Source organism: Notolepis coatsorum (assembly GCF_963971535.1).
Source record: "Notolepis coatsorum genome assembly, chromosome: 12".
Taxonomy (NCBI): domain Eukaryota; kingdom Metazoa; phylum Chordata; class Actinopteri; order Aulopiformes; family Paralepididae; genus Notolepis; species Notolepis coatsorum.
Window position 1 is genome coordinate 71,582,095 of NC_140176.1, and position 23,702 is coordinate 71,605,796.

Sequence of the window (23,702 nt, forward strand, 5' to 3'; positions counted from 1 at the left end):
GAATTGTACCCCTCAGTTACAATTGGTCCTTCGAGCCGGAGGAATATCAGTGTAATATCTAAATATAATATTGATATTAACCATGGCCAGCGGTGAACACTCCACAAACGGCTCTCCTAAGCTAGAACGCCCGCAGCGCAGACGTCAGCCACCTCCTTACCTAGAGGACTACGCTGCCAGTCTAATACCTAGCTTTATACAGACGTTAAATGCGGGAAAAGCGGATAGTAAAAGCATGTCAAACCCTAACGACCAGGCGACCTTGCCAGTAGAGACCCTAGTGGGTTCTAACGTAACTGACCAAGCTCACGGGGGGGACCAGGAGGGACATGACATGACTATACCCCCCGACAACGTCAACGGAACGGTCCCCGGAGAGCTCCAGGATAAAGAAAGCGCTCCAGGGACGGAACCCGACCCACTACCAGAAGAGAAGCGCGCCCAGGAGATAGACCTCCTCGGAGCGCGCCAGGAGAACGGATCTCCAACGAGCACTGTCAGAAGCCGATCACCTCCATCAGTGTCTTCCCCCAGCGAGGCGGACAAGATGCTGGCGCAGGCATTCATCGCCACCCTGGCAGCCTCCACTGAACGCGATCGACTCCAAGCACAGACGCTTAGCGAGCGCGAACATTCTTCCATGGAACAAGAGCGCCTCCGGGCGCAACAGCTAAGTGAGCGCGAACACTCTACCATGGAAAGAGAACGCCTGCAGGCTCAACAACTGAGTGAGCGCGAACAATCTGCAGACCAAAGAGAGCGCCTTCACGCGCAACTCCAAGCGCAAGCCCTTAGTGAACGCGAACACTCTGCAACCCAGCGAGAGCGCTTCCAGGCGCAGCAAAGGAGTGAAGACGACCGCATACGCCTGGAGACCAGACGCCTCCAGACGGAAGAGAATATTGAAAGAGACCGCGCCGATGCCCAGCGCGCCGCCGCCGATGCACAGCGCGACGCCGCCAATGCACAGCGCGACGCAGCCCAAGCCCAGCGCGAAGCAGAGCGCGACCTCGCTCACATCAAGCGCGAAGCAGAGCGCGACCGGCTACAAGCACAGATAATGGAGCAATTGATTGCCAGGGCGACACCCCCTCTCTCCGCACGGAGCTCCAGGGCATCGTCACGACAAGGGTCTAGGGCACCTTCCCCTACCCGACCAAGTGACCCGGAGCCCGGCCAACAGAAAGAGCCTATCCACGTCTCCGAACCCCCTCCCCGACCGGTCCATGCGAGACCCAGCAACCGGGAAGAACCGGCCTATGCCGCCGAGAGACTGAATAGACGACTTCAAGATCTAGAAGACCTAGCAGAGGAAGAGGAAGAGGAGGAAGGTCAAGCCCACCAGCAGCATTGTACTCCACAGGACCAGGAGGTCCAGTACAGCCCAGACTTTACCCCCGAGGCCCTGCGCTACAGACCCCCGACTCAACTCAGGGGTGAGTTTGACGCACAGCCAGCCCCGAGGAACAGCACCTGGGTACCCGGGCTTTGGTACCCACCAAGTACCAGCCCACGACGACACGTACGGGGAGACTCGCCCAGGAGGCCTCTCCCCCAACGCTCACCGATGTGCCAGCCATCCATGGCATCGTACCTTGGCACACCGACGTTCCCGGATTTTACGCACGAGGACAGAGCACAGTACACGGAATTACGGATGTGCTTAGAGACTATGATGTCCGACATCCCTGATGAGTCGTACAAATATGCTATCCTCCTCAAGCACCTCAAGGTGCCCAGAGCGCATAATATAGCGCTGGCATATTCCAACTCAAGTACCCCATACACCGCGGCTCTAGTAGCCCTCGACCAGCGTTATGGACGCATATGGGACTACGTGATACAAGAGATAAGGAATATTGACCGTCTCCCCCCAGCCACAGACAATCGCTCATTGGATGACCTCTCTATCAAGGTACAATCCCTGGTAGGGATGCTGGGGTCCCAGAAGGAAAAAGGTAGAAACGAACTGTATGCTAACTCTAATGTAAAAAGGATATTAGAGAAGCTCCCTCCAGCCCGACAAGAGCGCTTCAGGCGGCAAAGAGACCACCGTGATCCCGACGGTCCCGAGCCATCCCTCCTAGACCTGGCCGACTTTCTCGCGAGAGAAGTCAGCAGCCTACGACTGGATACGTTCGTGCGGAGTGGACCAAGCCCCAGAGAGGGACCTCGGAGATCCAACGATAACCGCAGGCTGGTGACCGTCATGCACCAAGCCGAATCAGTACCGCGGAACAAGAACCACAACACCCCCTCGACGAAAGAGAAGTGGAAGATTGTATGCCAGTACTGCGAGAAAGAACATTGGCTGTCACAATGTGACACTTTCAAGAAGATGACCGCCGACGAGGTGAGTCAATGGATAAAGTCCAACCACCGCTGTTACCGCTGTGCGCGCAGCCATATGGCAGCCGAGTGCCGCTTGAAGAAGAGGTGCAGCCGGTGTGACGGCGCCCACTTGGACGTCTTGCATGACAGCAACAGGAAGAAACTCGCACCCCCAAGCAGCACCAGAGTAAGCGTCATGTATATTGACCCCGCCAGCAGCGGGAGCTCCCGAGTGCTCTTGAAAGTGGTCCGAGTGACATTAAGCTACGAGGACAAGGTCATGGACACTTACGCCGTCCTTGACGACGGGTCAGAAAAGACTCTCCTCCTCGCATCCACTGCAGCCCAGCTGGCCAAGCCCGTTCTATCAATGGGAAGTCCTCCCTTTCGGAACCACATGCAGCCCATGCTGTGCTACGTTCGCACTGCAAAAACACGTCGCAGAGGACCCAGCAGCCGACGAGGAGGTCCGACAAAGTGTAGAGAGGAGTTTCTACGTGGACAACTGTCTGCAAAGCGTCTCGACGCCAGAAGAGGCCGAGGCCCTCCTACTCAAGCTCCGCGCCTCCCTGATCAAAGGCGGCTTTGATCTCCGGCAGTGGGCCAGCAGCGACCCTCAAGTACTGCGCAGCCTCTCCCCAGAGAACAAGGCAGCAAGCAGCGAGACCTGGATGGCGACCATCCCAGGTGAAGCCCAAGAAATGACATTAGGACTAGTCTGGCGCTTCAAAACAGACTCGCTCCATTATAGACACACACCCCTGACCAAGGAGCAGGGAAGGTCGATTTCACTACCGACCACCAGACGGAGTGTATACAGAACACTCGCCAGACAATATGACCCGTTGGGATGTATTCTACCTTACACCACCAGGGCAAAAATGATTGTGCGAGAGCTGTGGGACAAGGACCAGGGCTGGGACGACCCCATACCCGACCACCTTGCTTCCACATGGAGAGAGTGGGAAACAGAACTCAACTCGCTCCCAGGTGTCAACATACGCCGCAGCTACTTCCCACCCACAGTGCGGCTGGAGACGTGCCAGATGGACCTGCACGTCTTCAGCGACGCCTCCGAAGTAGCCTACGGTTCGGTGGCCTACTTGCGGGCCCGAGAGGAGGGAGGAGAAATACATACCGCCTTCATCCTGGCTCGTTCAAGGATAGCCCCCCGCAAGCAACAATCGATCCCGCGTCTAGAGCTCTGCGCAGCCCTAGTAGGAGCGCAACTCGCCACGTTAATCCAACATGAACTCACCATCCCGGTGCAAAGAACAATCCTGTGGTCAGACTCCATGACCGTACTCACATGGATCCAGTCCGATTCGTGTAGATACAAGGTCTTCGTGGGAGTCAGAATCACAGAGATCCAAGAGTTAACAGAATCAGCATGCTGGAGGTACGTGGACACAAAACAGAACCCAGCAGACGTCATCACACGGGGAATGTCCCTGGATGACCTCACACGTCACAATATCTACAGTGACGGTCCCGAGTTCCTCAAGCTCCCGGAAGAAGAGTGGCCTAACCCCACCCCACGGGAGGCTAGTCAAGAGGAGGCAGAGATGAAGAAATCTATGTTCTGTGGGTTGACGCACACACCAGTCCCCACAGACCCCAACATAGACGACTGCCCCACCCTTGAGAGTGCGCAGTTAAAGACATTCCTGTGGCACCACCCTGAGGTCCCCTCCACTACTGACATTAATGCAGCTAATTACGAAGAAGCAGAACTCCTTCTGCTACAGCGAGCCCAAAGAGACTCGTTCCCCAACGAGCTAGACTGTCTGCAGGGATCAAAGCCAGTCCCGTCAGACAGCAGACTGCTCCACTTGGCCCCTGAGCGCGACGCCCATCAGAGTGGGTGGTCGTCTGAGAAGGGCCCCGGACTTAACGGATGACGTCAAGTTCCCTATAGTTCTCAACAGCCGACACAAGGTCACAGAGCTCATCATAAAGAAATACGACGAGGACGTGCACCACGCTGGGGCAGAGAGAGTCTTCGCTGAGATCAGACGTCGCTATTGGATACTGCAAGGAAGAGAAGCAGTACGACGCTTCCAGCGGACCTGTCTAGACTGTCGCAAGTGGCGAGCACAGCCCAGTATACCCAGGATGGCTGACCTACCCCCCTGTCGCCTCCGACTCGGCGACAAGCCCTTTCACTCCACCGGTATGGACTGCTTCGGCCCGCTGTATGTGAAGAAAGGAAGAGGGACGGAGAAGAGGTGGGGTATTGTATTCAAATGCATGACCACCCGAGCGATACACATAGAACTCCTTCCAACCATGAGTACGGACTCATTCCTTATGGCCTTCCGGAGATTCACAGCGCGGAAAGGAAAACCGTCTATATTATTGTCTGATCACGGGACAAACTTCAAAGGTGGAGAAAGAGAGCTGAGAGAGAGCTTCCAAGCTATGGGCCCAGAACTTAAGACCCACCTCGCTCCCTCTCAGATTGATTTCCAGTTTAACCCCCCGAACGCCCCTCACTTCGGGGGAACCTGGGAACGAGAAGTACGTTCAATAAAGACAGCCCTGTACGCCGTGCTTGGGGCCCAGACCGTGGCGGAAGAAGTCCTCACGACAGTCCTCACAGAGATCGAGGGAGTATTGAACTCAAAGCCCCTCGGTTACGTCTCAAGTGATGTAGCAGATGTCGACCCAGTCACCCCCAACACTCTCTTGATGGGGCGGCTGGACCCCGCGCTCCCACAGACAGTGTACAGACCTGAGGAAGCGAACGGCCGAAGAATGTGGAGGTACAGTCAAGTATTGGCTGACAAGCTTTGGAACAGTTTCCTCCTCCACTATCTACCGTCTCTACAGACCCGCCGGAAATGGGTAAAAGAAAGAGACAATTTGACGGAGGGCACAGTCGTCATGATCATAGACCAGTCACTACCCCAAGCTATGTGGCCGGCCGGCCGCGTAAGCAAAGTGATCACTGGTGCCGACGGAAAGGTCAGAGCGGCAGAAGTTCTCGTCCAGGGACGGACATACACCCGACCCGTGGCGAGGCTGATAGAGTTGCCAAGGCTACCTGACTCCCTTGATGACGACCATGACCCACTGACTTTGTGAATTGCCCTACTCCTCACAACGGACATTGAGTAGTGGACAAGACGGTTAATCTGTCTCTGCTTATCTAATTAGGTGCGGACTAATTAGGAGGCGGCTGTTACAAAGGGTCAGATTAAACCGAATATATATATTTATTACTTGAGATATATTGTATAATATTTGTATATCGTCTGATATCCCTTGTATATTCTTTGTATATATACACGGAATATCCCTTTACCTAGGTACAGGCCAGACCATAATATTCGTTCTCCTATTGGACAGCGACCCCTAGGCGCCAACGGCCATACCCCCAATGGCAAGTTCAAAGCTACCGCTAAGACATGTCTCAACATGTCCAGGTTTGCGCAGTAATACGAGACAGAACTGAGGTTGGCACTAGATTATTCACCTTACGTATAAATACGTCGCAGGTGGATACAGAAGCACTTAGACCAAACGTTGAAGCCTTCACCACGATACACCGTGCCGTGAAGTGGGCCCCTTTTGCCCCTAAATAGAGCCTTGAGAACCGCGTGCGAATAGATAGCTAAAGTGTCAGAGTTTAACGCTGTATCGTCGAGTTCGACTTATTCTATTGTAAAGTAATAGTCTATTATTTATAGTGTATCGTGCGGCTACCGTTCTACAGTGACCAGTATTACCACCGGTTCGTCGTACTCTAGCTAGTGCACTTATCCAGGCTGGGCGGCCTAAACTCGTGCCGCCATCCGAGGAGTCCTAGACGAGAACCGTTGGATATGTACACCGGAGAACCTACACCGGCGAATGCAGAGCCTTTTCCGGCTGGATTATATTGCTTTGGTACTGTGGCTGCTAGAGCAGAGAACCGTCTACCCCACTGCTGTGTGGGATCTACCCTGTGAGGAGCACCATCGAGCCCGCCTCTAGGATCACAGAGGCTGGCTAGCTTTCATCCATGCTGTCTTGCATACTGGAGTATAGCTGTTGCTTGTCTACGGACCAAAGGATTATTGCACTGGCTCCTGTATCTGGAGTCTCTTTATTCCTCGTTGATCCAGACTTTTGCTCCCGAACATTCCTCTCCCCTGCTGGCTTACAACCGGAGGGAACCCCTTAGTATCTCCAGCTGACTACGAGTGTGCCTTATGTAATTCTTATGCTACAGGTGGCGTCAGTTATACCCATCTTATTATGCTCATGGACTTACGCTCTTGACCTACTTAAGTGTTCTTCGCCATATAAGCGCAATTCATAATTCTCAATTTGTAACCTATTGTTGCTGCTCTAATAATAAATACCTCTAAATAGAACTTTCTTTGTCAAGCCGTATTCTTGTGTGGGTGTTCACCAGATATACCGTGTACTGTATGGCCAGTAATTAAAGTACATAACTAAGTAGTGGTTTAATGATACCATACTCTCAATACAGTCAGGGAATTGTACCCCTCAGTTACAACTTATGTTATGGCTATAGCCTGGAAGGAAAACAGCTCCGTCTTACAGTTCCTATAACCTTGGGTTATGGCTCTATGGCCTATATGGCAGAACATACAGCAGATATGATGACGAAGGCAAACAAAATAGTTTCTCAGTAACTGGGAGCAACAGCAACTTTGTTATGACTGGTAGAATATCAGAGTGATCTTAAAGAGACATACACACATTAACCAGTCAATCTGGTCATATTGAAACTCAAGCTGTATGACATGATAAAACAACACAGATCCATAATGACATGATAATATATTCCACGACAGGCTCAAGCATACGTTTTCGAATACAATACAATCCACAAAGGGATGACACCGAAGCAGGTACCCATGCCATACGATTTTGGGAAAACAAATGACAGGAATAATAAGATTGCTCTCTCACTCCATCTAACACACACACAACGTTAGATTTTCTTGGCGCAATAAACAGAGCTAAGAAACCCCCCCCCCCCCCCAAACACACACAAGGAACATAATCATTCATTCGCAATACACACAAGTAGGTCTACATATATACAAAGAAGCACAGAGCTAAGATAACGTTATCACTCCGTCTAACACACACACGCACACACGGTGCTTGCACTAACGTTAGACTGTCTTGGCGCACACACACACACGGAAGAGTACAGTAATACACAAACGGATGAATGAACGAGGTCCTACTGCTAATTAACTAATTACGACGTACTGTATGTACTTACTGATTCAATGCTTTCTTTCGGTCTCAAAGACTTGGTACAGGCTAGCTTGCTTCTTCTTTAGCAACAGCCAGGAAATCACGGCAGCATAAAGTCCCTCGTCTTTGCAAAAATCCAAAAACTAACATGGCCCATTGCTTGTGGAGCACGACATCATTAGGAAAAGTGTGCAAAGACATATTAGCAACTTGGCAGCCAGGAACAGCACATTTCTTGCCCGTGTTGCTCATACTTTTTAGGTTAGGCTAACTCACTGCACTTCCCTTGCGGTCTCTGGTTTCTGCACTAAATAATGGTTGATTGTGGGTGGTGGAGGTGACTACAACCAGGGGCGGAGATATGCAAATCAGTGCCATATTCACGTCAGCAAAACAGTCAAATCAGAATGGCTTAGTTGAGTGAGGGAAGATCTTGTGAACTCGAGACTAGACTGATGAGTCAATATGATAATTAGAGACACAGACCACATTGATATAATCCCCCATTGCTAGGAAACAATGCTAAACACAGGAAAAGGCCATTTATAAGACATGGGACCTTTAAGTTATTGTTGATGTGGGTGCCGAGGTATTTGAGTGAGTTATGGATTGGTCAGAGATTGAATATAAGTTCAATATACCCGGCTTCGATTCCCGGACCCGGCGTCCTTTGCCGAATGTCTTCCCCCCGCTCTGACTTCCGTTCTTCCTCTCTCTCTCCCTCTACCGGACTGCCCGGTAGTACAAACAAATAAAAAAGAATCTACCAAAAACATAATAAAATAATTAGAAAAAAGGTAACTATAAAAGAAGGATGGGTCATTACGTCTCAGAAAACCAGTGTTCTATACCAAGGAAACTATGAAAGAAGGAAGGGTCGTCACATCAGAATACCAGCGTTCTATAACAAGGAAACTATAAAAGAAGGAAGGGCCATCACGTTAGAACACCAGTGTTCTATGCTCTGCTTGGTGTCAGACTTTGGTGCAAATTCTATTGAAGCCTGTATTAAAATTCAAAATATACCCGCTATCTGAGGAAATATATCAACCAATATATCCAACTTTAGCTAGTTAACAAGGCAACAAATTGCAGATGCTTCTGACCTCCGAGGTAATAACCTGTTTAAATTACATAAACGAGGAGACGTTTGATTTACATTCTGACCACTGTCGGCCAACCTGTTATCTGTGTGGTTCAGCTTAGTGTGTGACCACCTGTTATCTGTGTGATTCAGCTTAGTGTGACCACCTGTTATCTGTGTGATTCAGCTTAGTGTGACCACCTGTTATCTGTGTGATTCAGTTTAGTGTGACCACCTGTTATCTGTGTGATTCAGTTTAGTGTGACCACCTGTTATCTGTGTGATTCAGCTTAGTGTGACCACCTGTTGTCTGTGTGATTCAGCTTAGTGTGACCACCTGTTATCTGTGTGATTCAGTTTAGTGTGACCACCTGTTATCTGTGTGATTCAGCTTAGTGTGACCACCTGTTATCTGTGTGATTCAGCTTAGTGTGACCACCTGTTATCTGTGTGATTCAGCTTAGTGTGACCACCTGTTATCTCTGTGATTCAGCTTAGTGTGACCACCTGTTATCTGTGTGATTCAGCTTAGCTCAAAGCTCCTCTTTCAACTTAACAAGCATTAAACAAAATGGCCCAGTCATCTATTCACCTTTGTTTAATACACACAGCGTTGTCTCTAATGTTATCTAACTACTGATAGCTCCCGATATCATCAGTTTGGTGCTGGCTAACTAGCGTGAGCTAACGTTAGCTTCTAGCCACAATGCTATACTGTTAGAATGGCATATTCCATTGACGTTAGCATGCAGCTAACAATGTAGCTACCGATCTTTTTTTAGACTAAACTATCCGCTCTTGGTGGTCACTTGTGTTGATGTTAGTTTTGTTTCATCAACAAATGACAGGCAGAACACACAGTGAATGTATCCGTTTTGTTTATTGCACTTTTATTAGACTTTGCTGAAAAAGAAGTGCTGCACTGGGTAAATAGGCAAAAGATGGTGGCGCCCGCCTTGTTGACATTTGCTTTGCAGGCACATTCAAGTTCTGATTGGTTGAAATTGCCTTCATGTTTGCCACCTACTGCCACCTACTGCTTTGGCAGTGTACTACATCAGTGTGCTCAGGTGACAAAAACGAAAGTGTGACTCGAGGCTGCCACGTTGCGGCGAAACTCATCTGACAATGAAACGAAAATGTGTTTAGTGTGACCACCTGTTATCTGTGTGATTCAGCTTAGTGTGACCACCTGTTATCTGTGTGATTCAGCTTAGTGTGACCACTTGCTAGAAAACACAACAACTTCACCTCATCTCAGCACTAAGATGTCAAATGTCCTGCTGGAGATCAAATAAAATCCAGAGGACGTAGTTCACCACAAGTAAACACTGTAAACACAGTCAACACAGTAAACACAGACGATGACACCAGACAATGACACCAGACAATGACACCAGCCAATGACATCAGCCAATGACACCAGACAATGACACCAGCCAATGTGCTCAATCAGCCAAACGCACAATTGGAGGTGGCCTTCCAGTTCCCACTCTCCAGGACATTTACACCAGGCGTTGCAGGGCCAAGGCTAAGAGAATAGTCAAAGACTCGGCCACCCAAACAACTGCCTCTTTGCACTGCTGCGGTCAGGCAAGCGCTACCAGAGTCTCATGGCCAGTACAGAGAGACTCAAAAGGAGTTTCTATCCCCAGGCCATCATGATGCTCAAAGGATGCAACACTAACCCAATCTACATTCATTGCACACATATCCACAACACATTCACTTTAGACACTTTAAACACTTTTTAACACTACACCATTATTTCTATCTATTTATTACAAAAATATTTGCACTACATCCCTACCTCATTTGTGCATTTTTGCATTTAAAAAACTTTGCATTTTGTACTTAATTTTGTTCTTTAGTTTGTATATTGTATATTTTGTATAATGTTTTGGCCATAATTTGTTTACAGTATGAAGTACAATCTCAGGGGGCTCATACAGAACCAAGCATTTCACTGTAACATACTTGTACCTTATACAGTATGTGACAAATAAAACAAAACTTGAACTTCAGCTCAGGAGTGGCTCAGGAGGTTGAGCAGTCGTCTGGTAATCAGAAGGTTAGGGTTAGACAGTGTCTCAGGAGGTAGAGCGGTCGTCTGGTAATCAGAAGGTTAGGGTTAGACAGTGTCTCAGGAGGTCATCAATGTGGAACGCCCTACCCAAAGCTGTAAAGGAATGTGAATCACTACCCACTTTCAAAACCACTCTCAAAGAACACCTACGGGGGACTGCAATTAGAAACTGGCCCCTGTAAATGTCCTAACCCAACCCCCTCCAATGTACAGTAAATTACCAAGTATGGTTTTGTCAATATTCCAATGTACAGTTTTGCTTGTACAGTTGTACAGTGTTCCCCACCCACCCCTCCTACCCAACCCCCCACCCCCCACCCCACCCACCCAACCACCTCCAATGTACAGCCCCCCCACCCAACCCCACCCCACCTACCCAACCTCCTCCAATGTACAGTTTTTACGTCAAATGTATATACTCTCTTTTCTGGACTCTTTTTGTACCACAAACAGTACTGTATTTGCAAATCTGGTATGTCATAAATGTATAGATGTAGCAGTACTGTCTATCTGTATGTCATGTATGTCATATATGTCCTGATTAATTGAAAATGGGGGACCCTGATGTAAACAAGACGAAAGTCTTTCTCTGGTCTGCATCCCCTTAACAATTGTGTGTATTGAGCTGTACTGTATTGTACCCATTCTGCAATCTGTTAATAAAGTTTTCAATCAATCAATCAATCAATCAATCAATCAATCAATCAAAGGTAGAGTGGTTGTCTGGTAATCAGAAGGTTAGGGTTAGACAGTGTCTCAGGAGGTAGAGCGTCGTCTGGTAATCAGAAGGTTAGGGTTAGACAGTGTCTCAGGAGGTAGAGTGGTCGTCTGGTAATCAGAAGGTTAGGGTTAGACAGTGTCTCAGGAGGTAGAGTGGTCGTCTGGTAATCAGAAGGTTAGGGTTAGACAGTGTCTCAGGAGGTAGAGCGGTCGTCTGGTAATCAGAAGGTTAGGGTTAGACAGTGTCTCAGGAGGTAGAGCGTCGTCTGGTAATCAGAAGGTTAGGGTTAGACAGTGTCTCAGGAGGTAGAGCGTCGTCTGGTAATCAGAAGGTTAGGGTTAGACAGTGTCTCAGGAGGTAGAGCGGTCGTCTGGTAATCAGAAGGTTAGGGTTAGACAGTGTCTCAGGAGGTAGAGTGGTCGTCTGGTAATCAGAAGGTTAGGGTTAGACAGTGTCTCAGGAGGTAGAGTGGTCGTCTGGTAATCAGAAGGTTAGGGTTAGACAGTGGTTCAGGAGGTAGAGTGGTTGTCTGGCAATCAGAAGGTTAGGGTTAGACAGTGTCTCAGGAGGTAGAGCGGTCGTCTGGTAATCAGAAGGTTAGGGTTAGACAGTGTCTCAGGAGGTAGAGCGGGTTGTCTGGGAATCAGAAGGTTAGGGTTATACACAGTGGCTCAGGAGGTACAGCGGTCGTCTGGTAATCAGAAAGTTAGGGTTAGACAGTGACTCAGGAGGTAGAGCGGCCATCTAGTTTTTTCCCTATTGCTAGGTTACAGGGTGTTGTGGATTGTGGATCTATTGTGATGTTACTTGTTGATCTATGAAGCCCATCGAGGCAATTCATTGTGATTTCGGGCTATACATTTGATTTGATTTGATACTAGGCCTTATTTATTCCAGTTTAAATACCCCACGTAAAGATGTGTAATTCCGGCCTTTGTGATAGGCTTATTAGATTAGATGAATATATTGTCAACATGTGATATGGTAAAGATTAACAGCAATTTTGGGGGACATGGGTCATGAGTGAAATGGGCAACAGCAACATTATTAAGATCAGTCACAAGGCCCCCTCCCCCCAAAAACATCTATTGTATTTTGGGAACAAGATGTGCCTGTGATTAAAGCAACAAGACTGAAGTCATTGCATGGCCAGTATTGCCCGTTGGAGCTGCCCTGTGAATCAGGCACTCCAGAAATTACTTCAGGGCAAGGGGCTCAAATTAATGCATACACTATGATCATCAGTTTTCATTAGGCCAGAGTTTATCCAATAAAATTTTAAAGTTCCTCACAGAGAGAAGGGCATATATGGCTGAGATCTCTAATTTGTTGTTATTTCACTTGTGATTAGCCTATATAAGGAGAAGAAGAAGTCATTATTTATCATGTAGTGACACACACATGCGATGGGCGGCACACACAGGAACACACACATGCAATTTTTGGGTTGCCGATGAAATTGAGTCTCTGCAGATAAGGGGCCCGGGGACCAATCCAAGTGCTCCTGTCCGTCTTCGTCAGGGACGCGACAGCATTAGCGATCTGTTGTGCATGTTTTTCCATTGGGTTTATCTTATCGGGAGGGGAAACCCTTGCGAGCATGGGAAGAACATGCAAACTCCACACAGAAAGGTCCGGGAGATACCCCTACTGGATACCTGGCAACGCGGAAACCTGGTCCCCAAGCGAGAATCGAACCCTGGACCTTCTAGCTGTGATGCGACAGTGTTAACCACTACACCACCATGCCGCCTGCACCGTGCCCGTGCCGCCATGCAGCCTGAAATAATATGTGTCAAGGAAGAGGTTCAGTTTATCCAATTAGGGCAACGGTGTGTGGTTCAAAACGTCCTTACGTTTTGTAGCTCATCCAAACTGTTTGAAAGAGTAGGCTCTGGTGAGAGGAGAGTAGATGATGAGTCATTGTCCCCCATGCTGAAACTTTTAGCAAGTGGGTTAGTATGATGTCAGTTCTGATTCAACACACTTTTGTATTTTCCTGACAGGCACTACAGGTTTTTCCCCCATATGCAGATATAGCCTTGCAGAGGTGCAGAAATTATCCTCATTGATTTGGAAGTGGGCTCGGTTCCTCCTGAAACAGGGTGGGAACCACGTGTTGCTCTTCCGAGTTACTGGTTGGTAATTAGTGTTGCGGACCAGTGTTGCCAACTCATTTTCAAGGGAAGTTGCTACAGGCAGGTCTTTTGTTGCTAAAAGTTGCTAAATGACGTTGTGATGTCATTGCGTGATGACGTCTTTATGCAATGACGTAAAACTGCGTCATTGCGTAGATTACATTGTGCAAATTGACCGGCCATCTCTGCAAATTTTTTTTTGAAATTTGTTAGTTTAGATTTGTTTGTTTATTATCACATATTTTAAGTAATATAAACACAACACATTTTTTATGATCAGATATTTTATCATATTTTTTATAGTAAAACCTACAGTAAAACCCACACATGAACAATTGTAGTTGGCTGTTTTATGTGGCTTATTGCTAGATAGCTAACATGATAACAACAAGGTATCATACCAACAAGGTGTATGATTAACAATTAGTTATCAAGCTCAAACAAGGTATATCATAGATTTCTTTGTTTTATTGACTTATTATTGATTGATTGAAAATGTTATTAACAGATTGCAGAATGGGTACAATACAGTACAGCTCAATACACACAATTGTTAAGGGGATGCAGACCAGAGAAAGACTTTCGTCTTGTTTATGATTTGTGGAACTCCCTCTGGTGTTGTGGTCCTGGTATTCACTGACCTTTGGGAAGTATTTCGACATGTACATGGGTACCTTAGTGGTGTGAATCTTGTAGACCAGGTCCATTGCAAGTTTCTGTACTCTGTCGTCTACTCTAAGCCATCCTAGGTTGTCAAAATGGGCAGGGGTGAGGTGGGTTTTAGGAGTAAGGTCAAGCAGTAGTCTGACCATGTTTGTTTTGTGATGTTTGTAGTCTTATTTTTAGTGCCTTTGAGGTGCTTTGGTACCATGAGGTGCAAGCATAGTCGTAGAGTGCTCCTGTTAAGAGTCTTCAGGATATTCTTGTTTACCAGAGAGGAGATCCGGTACAAGAATCTTGTTCGTTGGTTGACTTTTTTGATTACATTGGTTGCCATTTTGTCACAGGAAAGATTTACCTCTAGGATGGAACCCAGGTAGGTAATTTCATCTTTCCTTGTGACACTATTGTCACCCACTGTAACTGAGAAGCTGTTGGCCTTGCTGAGTTTTTTTATTTGATCCAAAGAGAATGGACTCTGTTTTACCCAGGTGTAAATAATGATAGTTTGTTATCAGCGAGCCAGGTGCAGATTCTGCCGAGTTTTACCCAGTAAAACGACACATTCTGAACAATTATAGTTATGTGTTGTTGTCATAGCTGTCAACATTGGGATTTGAAAAAACTGGAGATTTCGCCCCGCCCCCCTCCCCCGCCCCCTCCCAATGTAGTCTCCTCCCCCTTGTATGTATATATTTTCTGTTAGGATGTTTGTTGACAGCTGCTCTCTGCTGAGCTGCCTCGTCGCTGCCATCTGCTGGTCAAAACCTGTATGTACCCAAGGACTGGGTGAACTACTAATTGCTACATTAAATTAATCAGATACCTGGTTTAAAGTGAAATGCTGTGTACATCCCTGCATTAAATTAATGGAAGTGTCAGTGTTTCTGTAGAGGAGCTGGAACGCCTGCTCTTGTCGGCACTGCACAGCCGTGGCATCGCAAGGCAATAGATTTAGAATAGATAGAAAGGGCACATTGTGGTGTATCTAATTAATTTGTTGAATACAATAGGATTTTTATAACGTTGACACAAATGAAGGAATATTTACACTAAGTTCTCTTTTACCTCTTATTTAATTCATTCATTCATTTAATTGTAGGTACTGTTTATATTGTACATAGTCCTGTGTGTTGTATATTGTGTCCTATGTTACGTTTGTGTTTATTGTCTCTTTCTATATACACCGTGGGAAGGGATACGTAATTGAATTTTTCTGTATGTCTTGCACAAATTGGAAAATGACAAAGTTGACTTTGACTTTTAACATGTATCTATAGTGTCAGACACTAATTGTAATGTTAAAAACGGATACTGCTGTAATATAAAGTGAAATTCTACCATGCCTCAATGTATCAACTTTAAACATACACTAAATGTTAATGTTAGAAATGTTAATTTCCATTATTTCCACCATGTGCAACATTTCCTAAAAACAGCAATGTCCATTCTATCAACTCCAAATCTGTGCTATGAGCTCAATTCTCCAAAACGCCTGGTGTAGGAGGGGTGGGTGGGGAACACTGTACAACTGTACAAGCAAAACTGTACATTGGAATATTGACAAACCCATACTTGGTAATTTACTGTACATTGGAGGGGGTTGGGTTAGGACATTTACATGGGCCAGTTTCGAATTGCAGTCTCCCGTAGGTGTTCTTAGAGAGTGGTTTTGAAAGTGGGTAGTGATTCACATTCCTTTACAGCTTTGGATAGGGCGTTCCACATTGATGTGGCATAATTGCGAAACGTGTTTAGTCCCTTGTTTGAGCCGAATCTGCTAACGTTCTAATCTACACTGTTGCCACCTGTCGTCACGGAGGGGAATTGCAGCCATTTTGTATAAAAACTGGGAAAATACGGGAAGATATTTTAACAGGAGGACGGCGGGAGAGAAGGTTGAAATACAGGAGAATCCCGGGAAAAACGGGAGGTTTTACAGGTATGCCCGGGGGTCGCCGGCTCGGGCGCCCTGGCTGAATCAATTAGCATACTATGGACTACATCTGGGCCAAATTTGGTGCTTTTGCACAAATTTGCAGGAAAATATCCCTAAGGCCCCCAACTAATAGAGGGGGAACGGGGAAGCATGGTGGGTGATTAGTGGCGCGGAGGAGTGCGCACTGGTCCAGCTGTTTGCTCGGTGACGTCATCACGCTCCACATCAAACTACTTCTGATAACAGTGTTGTGTGTGTGCGCGTGTCGACAAAAACACAGGAGCTCACACCCTCAAACAATATCAGAGAATAATGGCTTCAGACTCGTGGGCGAAAGCAGTCGATGTACAAGAATGTACTCATCTGTCTGTAAGTTGTGACGATAGATGTGACTGACAGCCGGTAGCACGACCTGGACAATTCTGAAAAACAAAACAGGTTGATTCAGCAGAGTTGGTCCAGAAGTTAGCCGCACCGCGCATCGCTAGTAGCATAGCAGTCTGGCTACAGACACACTGTCTCGTCTGTGATGATGTGGAAACGTTATGTTGTCAATATGGCACAATTTGGAAAACTTAACTTAACGATGGTTTCAATCTTTGTGTTGTTCAGCAATCTTCTCACCACCAGTTCGGTTCCATGGGGATCGGAAAAGGAGTGGACGGCCAACGCAGCGTGAGAGGAGAAATAAATGGTAGGCCTACATTTTGAGTATTATTAGATTAGATTCAAATGTATTGTCATCATACAGTACAACGAAAATAAGTTTGGCGTCCAATCAGATTGCAAATGTAACCATAAACTGCAATAGTAATATACAATTGCATGTGATTTAAATTGGATATCAAATATATAGATTAGTACTACAGGGTATAGTACTCATCAGAACTATGTACAGAGTACGTAGTATTAATATGTACAGTGATGTAGGTTTAAAGACAATATGGTAGTAGTCATACTGGCCAGCAGCGTAACTAGTAAGAGTAGGTAAGGGATGTATAGATATAGTATCTACAACATTTTGAGTATTGTACTCCTTGCACCTGAAGTTAAGTTTTAATTCCCAGTATGACTGCTTTTGTGTTGTCTCCCCTGTGTAGGCAACATTGTGCCAATGACTAAGGAACCTGGATTGAGAGTGGATGGAGAGAAAGGTATCGTTTTCCTCCCCAGTGTCTGACACTTGACTTTGGACAGCGTGATTATCTTCAGTCTAAATACTCAGAACGCCTGAGACCTACTCAAATACCAGACTCACGAAGAAATAGAGATCCCATATTGCTATTTTTCATCTATTTGCTATGCTATTTTCTTTTTTTGTTACAATAAGTGTTAAATAGTTCTACATTCTGACAGCCATCACTGATAAGAGTGTTTGGTCATTAACATGGGTCTCCCAGTCCCTCCACTCTGCAGTAAACACTAAAATACATTTTCTGGTATCCCATTCCCACTTCATCCAATCAGGAGAGCTAACCTTAGATGTTCTTTTGTTATTTCTAGAAATCTTGCCAGGCCAAATTTGCTTACTGCACTGGTCGATTATTTTACTTTTATTTATTTTTTACTAGATTTTAAACGTTCCACAAGGAAGCATACTAGGACTGTTACTGTTCCTAATTTATGCAAATGACATGTCGTCAGCTTGTGATTGCAACTTGTTCCTGTTCGCGGACGACTCAGCCCTGCTGGTCTCTGACTAGAACAATTTGCAGGTTGAAAAAGCCCTCAGCTCGGAACTCTGCACCTGGCTCGCTGATAACAAACTTTACACCTGGGTAAAACAGAGTCCATTCTCTTTGGATCAAATAAAAAACTCAGCAAGGCCAACGGCTTCTCTGTTACAGTGGGTGACAATAGTGTCACAAGGAAAGATGAAATTACCTACCTGGGCTCCATCCTAGAGGCAAATCTTTCCTGTGACAAAATGGCAACCAATGTAATAAAAAAAGCAACCAACGAACACGATTCTTGTACCGGATCTCCTCTCTGGTAAGCAAGAATACCCTGAAGACTCTAACAGGAGCACTCATTCAAGGGTACTATGACTATGCTTGCGCCTCATGGTACCAAAGCACCTCAAAGGCACTAAAAACAAGACTACAAACAAACTGGTCAGACTACTGCTTGACCTTACTCCAAGAACCCACCTCACCCCTGCCCATTTTGACATCCTAGGATGGCTTAGAGTAGACGACGGAGTACTATCTATCTAGGTCGTCCTCGGACGGGCCCTCCATCGGTGCTTCCAGTCATCCCGATCCTCCATGCATCTGGCTAGCTCGCCGGTGCTTTCTGTTCCCACATCTCTCCTGAGTACGTCCACGTAGGTTAACGTGGGACGTCCTCGTGATCGATGCCCGTGTGTTGGTTCCCACAGCACAAGTTTGCTGGTTGGCATCTCATGGTGTCTCTGGCAGTGACCTGCCAGCCTCATTCTCCTGACTGCCACTTTATCGCTCACCTTTAGCACCCCCCCATACAAGTTTGCATTAGTGACATGCTCATCCCTGTTGATGTTGAGCACCACACGCATCATTCTGGTGTAGCACCCATCCAAGGACTTCTGCAGGGTGGGCTTCAAGGTCCAGCATTCACTGCCATACAAAAGGACAGACTCAACTGTTGCATGAAAGAAGTTGAGCTTGATTTGACGGGGGAGGTTGGATTTCCACACACTGGTCATGCCGTTCAGAGCCCTCCACGCAAGTGCCTTCCTCACTTTAAGGTCTTGCTCGGACGAGTTGACCCACGAGCCCAGGTACTTGAAATCACTGACTTCCTTTAGAGCAGAGCCTCCTGTTGTCCTTAGAGGTGGATGATCCGGGAGGATGTTATACATTATGACCTCGGTTTTCTTGGCATTTAGCCTAAGGCCAACCTTGGCGCACTCCGTCTCCACTCTGCACAGGAGTTCCTGTGCCTGCTCCACCTGGTCAGAGAGCAGGCTGATGTCGTCCGCGTAGTCAAGGTCTGTTAGGACTATGGCGGGGTGTCGTCTCGATCTCCTTGGGGTTATTGTGAGACCAAGTTCCTGCTCCCGTCCATTAATGGCCTTCCTGAGCGCATAGTCGAGGACTATGACGAAAAGGAAGGGGGCAAGGGTGTCCCCTTGCATCACTCCAGCCAGGATGTCAAATTCTTCACTGTTGCCGTCTGGGGTTACCACCTTGGCCCTTGTACCCGTGTGCATGGTCCCTATGGCCCGGAGTAGATTGGGAGGGACTCCGTAGGCCTTGAGTATCCTCATCATCACGGCTCTGTGTATCGAGTCAAAAGCCTTTTTGAAGTCGATAAAGCACAGTACCGCTGTCAGGTTGTCCTTCTTAACCTAGTACAGCAGCTTGCAATCGGCCTGGTCTACAAGATGCACTATACCACTAAGATACCCATGTACATGTCGAAATACTTCCCAAAGGTCAGTGAATTCCACGACCACAACACCAGAGGGAGTTCCACAAATCATGTTCAACCCAGATTCGGCTCAAACAAGGGACTAAACGTTCCGCAATTATGCCACAACAATGTGGAACGCCCTACCCACAGCTGTAAAATAATGTGAATCCCTACCTACCTACCCAAACCCGCCCTCAAAGAGCACCTACGGGAGGCTGCAATTCGAAACTGGCCCCCGTAAATGTCCAAACCCCCCGCCCACCAACCCACCTAACCCCCTCCTAATTTACAGTTTCCTCCCCCTCAAATGTATATAGTTTCTGTTAGGATCTCTGTTAAACAGTACTGTATATTTGTATTTCTTGTGTCATAATTGTAACAGTACTGTATATCTGTATGTCCTAAATGTCATGATTTATATCTATCTTGTGTATGTCATAAATGTCATTATGAATTGAAAATGGGGGACCCTGATGTAAACAAGACTAAAGTTTTTCTCTGGTCTGCATCCCTTTAACAATTGTGTGTATTGAGCCGTACTGTATTGTACCCATTCTGCAATCTGTTAATAAAATTTTCAATCAATCATGTTACTGACCAAACACACTATAGCAGTTGATGGCTGTCGGAATGTAGAGCTATTATTTTTACATGTAGACTACTTATTTTAAACAAAAGAAATGCCACTGACAACACTTTAACACAATGTCAAGTGATGACAGCACTTGGGGACATATTCAAATCCATTAACTTTTCAATAACTATCAAACTAAATTAATGTGCTCAAAACTGTTTTGCGATATTATGGATATTATTTTGGGTGATTATGTGCAAAATAAACACCTATAAAAGCCTAAGGACACCTATGATTAAATGTCTTCAACTCACACCTTTTATTACGGTAATTGCTCTCGCCCTGATGTAGGATCTATCTGGCCTGTCTGGCTCAGCAGAGCATTCGCCCAACAAAGGTTGGAGGAGTCTAGAATGAAAAAACAACATTAAATTAACTTAATGTAATCTTTCACTTGTCTACTTCCTGGATGGTGATGCATCTCAATGTACAAATAAATTTTTTGACGTACTTAAAGACGAGTACAGGCTGCCCCAAAATCTCCTGAAGAGTAAACAAACATATATATATTAGAGGTGGGCATAGATTAATTTTTTTAATCTAGATTAATCTATGCAATCCTGGATTTAATCTAGATTAATCTAGATTAAAATGGCTCAAAAAGAAAAAAAAAAAACCTGCCGAAGGCATTCAAAATATGTGTGTTCTACCCAAATAATGACGTAAGTCCTTACTTTTTCTTTCCTCCTTATGTTTCTCAGGCCAGGTGGCCCATTACACCATGAGCCCATCTCCCGTTTCCAAAATGCATTACAGACTGTTTGAAAAAGCTGTTTTGCTATGATAATTGGTAATGAAATATCAAAATAATGTTCAATAAGATGTACTTGTGTTTAATAAGTTGTTTTATTCAGAAGTTAACACAAATAAATAATATTACCAGTACAGTACAGTATTTAGCACTCTCAGGAGCAAAACAGAAAGAATCATTTCAAACTTGAACTATGTGACATGGCTTGAATCAACTGCTCCAGTGGAGTTGCTCAGTGGCCAATGGTGTCAACTGTGGTTGTACTGGGCAGCTCCCAGGTGTGAATGGAACTGTGTGAATGTGAAGCAGGGCGTTCCTGAAAAAGAGCATCTGTGCTCAGCGAACCTACCCTGGGTAAATAAATTTTTTTAGATTAATGCGTTAATTATATTATCGCGCGATACTAGTATAGCGTTAACGCAACACGTTAAAGCCGTTAACGGCCCAGCTCTAATATATATATATATATATAGGCAACAAAATGTTATCTGAATATAAAAATATGAGGAAAAATAAATGGTGTAAACAAATGTGCAGAGTCTGTATGCCCTATCGATTATATTCTATGTTACAATAAATACATTGAAAGATTGTGGACTATTTTGAGTGAAATTCAATGCGTTTACTTTTTTATTTTAGACTTCAGATGTTCGTAGGGTAAATTCTCTGACCCTTTGGGTCCAGTATATCTTAATTACTGTCTATATTCTAGTGGATGTATCGGCTATTAATGACTGTCTATATTCTAGTGGATGTGTTGGACGTGGCTCAACAGTCTCTGCTGAATAAGTTGATTCACCACAATCTGGTGGAGAACCGTAACCAGGTGGAAGTGCTGCAGCGAGATCCCAGCTCCCCTCTCTTCTCTGTCAAGACATTTGAAGAGCTGAGACTGTAAGTCTGCAATGAAAAATGACCAGTTGGCTAAAGCTATGTGTGTGATTTGGTTTTACATGTCGGGAGCTTGAAAGTCAACTGTAGGTAGAAAGATGAGGTGCAGCTCTCATGTTAGAAACAAAAAAATGTATTTCCTATTTTTAAATAATCTTTTAACCTGAGAGTGTCTTCCTACATAGTTTACATGTTAGGAGTCTGCACTAGGGATGGGCACGAGTAATGTGTTCCCAGATCAAGTACTCTCATGAATTACTAGAGTAGTGCTTGGGTAGTTGTTTAGGGAAATACATTTTTAAAGTGCATGGCAGCTGTAATAACAAGATATTGCGTGGAGTCACACACACAACCGATTTTATTATGTCTCGCTCCGTGGACATAACAATGTATGGCAATATACCTGATGCTTAATGCATATTGATAGTCAGTTACCATTTGTAATAATTACATTACCTCCACACTGTCTGCTCCAGGTCTCTCCACTCATGGAACGGTATGTCTGTATCAATACTAGTCTATGAACGCTACACAAAGTGGGCGACATGTTGGCACAATTTGGAAATTCATGAACACGAGCCACTGTTTTTATCTTTTAGATAACGCTAAGCTAACTGTTTATCTTTTAGATCGTTTTCAATGCAACAGTGGTTTTGCGGTTCGCTCTAATGCTCCACAGCTGACCAGTGTTGTCTTCTTGCAGCAACTCACGCCTCCAGGGATTTCAGAGCAAGATTTCAGTTTCAGTGAAAAAAAAATCGCTTTTGGTGATCAAATAAAAATTGAGCACCCTCAAAAACCACTCTAATCAGTTGAAGCGGTTATTACTAGAGTAATTGATTACTCACGCCCATCCATAACCAGTACGATATGAAATTTACCATTTCTTTGGACTTGATGTTCAACAGGAAACCTCAGCTGCTGAAGGGCGTCTACAACATGGGTTTCAACAGACCGTCTAAGATCCAGGAGAACGCTCTGCCCATGATGCTGGCTGAGCCGTGAGTGCCCACATTATTCTGCTCTATATCCGTGGGAAAGGTTTCTCAGACCTTGTTAAAGCCTGGTCTTTCACTAAATTGCAGAATTGCACTAAAGTCTCTCCAAGGAAATTGCACATCACAATTGCAAGTCATCACCTAATGTAGTATTCGGCCCCTGAAAAACAATTGCTGAAATGCTATGATACAGTATCCTACATGCTGCACTGAACCAATATTCTCTCTTTCTGTGTGCCCCCCTCCCCCCCCGGGTTCCAGACCTCAGAATCTGATTGCCCAAGCGCAATCTGGCACAGGTAAAACGGCTGCCTTTTCACTGGCTATGCTCAGCCATGTGAACCCAGCCAACAAGTGGACTCAGGTGGGTAGAATTTGTCATGTCAGGATCTACTTTCTGGATAAGTGGGCCTTGAAACCTGGTGGTCGTCACTGATCCATGTGTCGTCTCTTTTCAGTGCCTTTGTGTTTCACCGACGTATGAGCTCGCTCTGCAGATCGGTGAAGTCATTGAGCAGATGGGGAAGTTTTACCCCGATGTAAGATTTGCCTATGCCATTCGGGGCAACAGAGGTAAGGACATTACTATTCTATAATCAGAATAGTAAGTAATATAGCGGTACCTACTATTCAGTGTGGCAAAGAAGTACGTGTAACATATATTGTAAGCGTAAAAAAGTGTTTAAGTGCAATGTGTAGATTAGTGATGAGAGGTGCTGGCTTGTGACTGAAACATCGCTGGTTTGAATCCCTGGATTGACAGAGAAACTCCCCTCAGCAGCTACTGTTGAAGTGTCCATGAAAGCAAAGCATGGGAAGGTGAGCTGCTCTCTGCGGCGGTACTGGACAG

The 23,702-nt window shown here is 45.8% G+C and overlaps 1 protein-coding gene across 1 annotated transcript in view; it reads left to right on the forward strand.

The window, feature by feature from the left end:
• Nucleotides 1-16,503: 16,503 nt before the first annotated feature.
• LOC311238152 (ATP-dependent RNA helicase DDX19B-like) overlaps nucleotides 16,504-23,702 on the forward strand; it is a 70,425-nt gene continuing 63,226 nt past the window's right edge. The window contains exons 1-7 of the mRNA XM_084326163.1: nucleotides 16,504-16,551; nucleotides 16,795-16,876; nucleotides 17,283-17,336; nucleotides 21,713-21,857; nucleotides 22,763-22,855; nucleotides 23,114-23,216; nucleotides 23,311-23,425. Of these exons, the coding sequence (XP_084182289.1) occupies nucleotides 16,822-16,876; nucleotides 17,283-17,336; nucleotides 21,713-21,857; nucleotides 22,763-22,855; nucleotides 23,114-23,216; nucleotides 23,311-23,425 (565 nt within the window). The 5' untranslated portion in view covers nucleotides 16,504-16,551; nucleotides 16,795-16,821. The remainder of the gene's footprint in view (nucleotides 16,552-16,794; nucleotides 16,877-17,282; nucleotides 17,337-21,712; nucleotides 21,858-22,762; nucleotides 22,856-23,113; nucleotides 23,217-23,310; nucleotides 23,426-23,702) is intronic.